This window comes from Otolemur garnettii, unplaced genomic scaffold (assembly GCF_000181295.1).
Source record: "Otolemur garnettii isolate 467f Iridium unplaced genomic scaffold, OtoGar3 scaffold00048, whole genome shotgun sequence".
Lineage (NCBI taxonomy): Eukaryota > Metazoa > Chordata > Mammalia > Primates > Galagidae > Otolemur > Otolemur garnettii.
In genome coordinates this window covers 9,173,302-9,174,680 of record NW_003852443.1, presented here as the reverse complement: position 1 = coordinate 9,174,680, position 1,379 = coordinate 9,173,302, and the positions used below count along the sequence as shown (strand labels likewise).

At 39.4% G+C, this 1,379-nt stretch overlaps 1 protein-coding gene across 2 annotated transcripts in view; it reads right to left on the bottom strand.

The window, feature by feature from the left end:
- NFE2L2 (nuclear factor, erythroid 2 like 2) overlaps positions 1–1,379 on the bottom strand; it is a 32,931-nt gene that overhangs the window by 3,242 nt on the left and 28,310 nt on the right. For both annotated transcript variants that reach the window (XM_003791488.3, XM_003791489.3), the window contains exons 2-3: positions 919–1,185; positions 212–301 (exon numbers count right to left, since the gene is read on the bottom strand). In XM_003791488.3, coding sequence (XP_003791536.1) covers positions 212–301; positions 919–1,185 — 357 coding nt within the window. The remainder of the gene's footprint in view (positions 1–211; positions 302–918; positions 1,186–1,379) is intronic.

Genomic DNA, 1,379 nt, shown 5'->3' with positions numbered 1-1,379 from the left:
CCGGGCTGGATTCAAACCTGCCACCTTAGGTGTATGTGGCTGGCGCCTTAGCCACTTGAGCCACAGGCGCCGAGCCTCCCTGACAAACTATTAACTGATAAGAATTTCCTCTTAAGTTTTTTTTTTAATTTTCTTTTAAATGGAGATGCATTCAAGGAACTTATATAGGATATGTTTGATGTAGTTTTGCTATTAACCAAATGTTTTATACCTCATTGTCATCTACAAATGGGAATGTCTCTGCCAAAAGCTGCATGCAGTCATCAAAGTACAAAGCATCTGGTTTGGGAATGTGGGCAACCTAGATAAAAGGCAAAGACATAAAGGAAGAAAAGGTTATGTTCCATTGCCAAGCTAAAGACTCATTATTGATGTTTGTAAAAAGTTGTTAAATTGTTAAATATTTCTCTTATTTCAGAAATGAGTTTGATGCATAGACTCAAAGCACATTACTGGGTCCAAATCTTAGCTCCCACAATTTTTTGAGTGATCTGAGAAAACTAACCTTTGTGATCTTCAGTTACTCAATTGTAGATAAAATGGGGATAGGTACCTAATCCATACAGTAGTTATACTGATTAACTCAGTCCTCCAAACAGTCCCTGCCACAGTAGCATAGTAAACCTTAGTACTAGTTCCTCTCCCACTGCTGTTGCTACTGTTTGATCCTTACAGGATGTTTCTATAGTTTTCAAAATCCTTTCATGTAGTTTATGTCCTCCCATTCCTTATGATAACTCTGAGGTAAATAGGTCAGATACTGAACTCTTCAGGAGGCTGAGGATGGGAAGTAGACTTGGCAAGGTAAGTAGAACAGTAAAAAGCAAAGCTGCGGCTCAAATGCAGATATTTTAATTCCTTGGTCATGGTTCCCTGAAGCACTGCCATATACCTTCCCAAGAACTGAGCACTCTGTACCTGGGAATAGTTGGCAGATCCACTGGTTTCTGACTGGATGTGCTGGGCTGTCTGAATTGGTAGGAATTCACCTGTTTCTTCATCTAGTTGTAACTGAGCAAAAAAGGCTTTCTCTTGCTCCTTTTGGAGTTGTTCTTGTCTTTCTTTTTCAAGTTTTTTCTGTTTTTCCAGCTCATACTCCTTCCGTCGCTGACTGAAATCAAATACTTCTCGCCTTACCCCAAGATCTATGTCTTGCCTCCAAAGTATGTCAATCAAATCCATGTCCTGTATTTAAAACACAAAGAGAAGGAGAGAGACCACAGTTAAACTAATTTTTATTTTTATTTAATTATTATTATTATTATTATTATTTTTTTTTTTTGGAGACAGAGCCTCAAGCTGTCCCCCTGGGTAGAGTGCCGTGGCATTACACCTCACAGCAACCTCCAACTCCTGGGCTCAAGCGAGTCTCCTGCCTC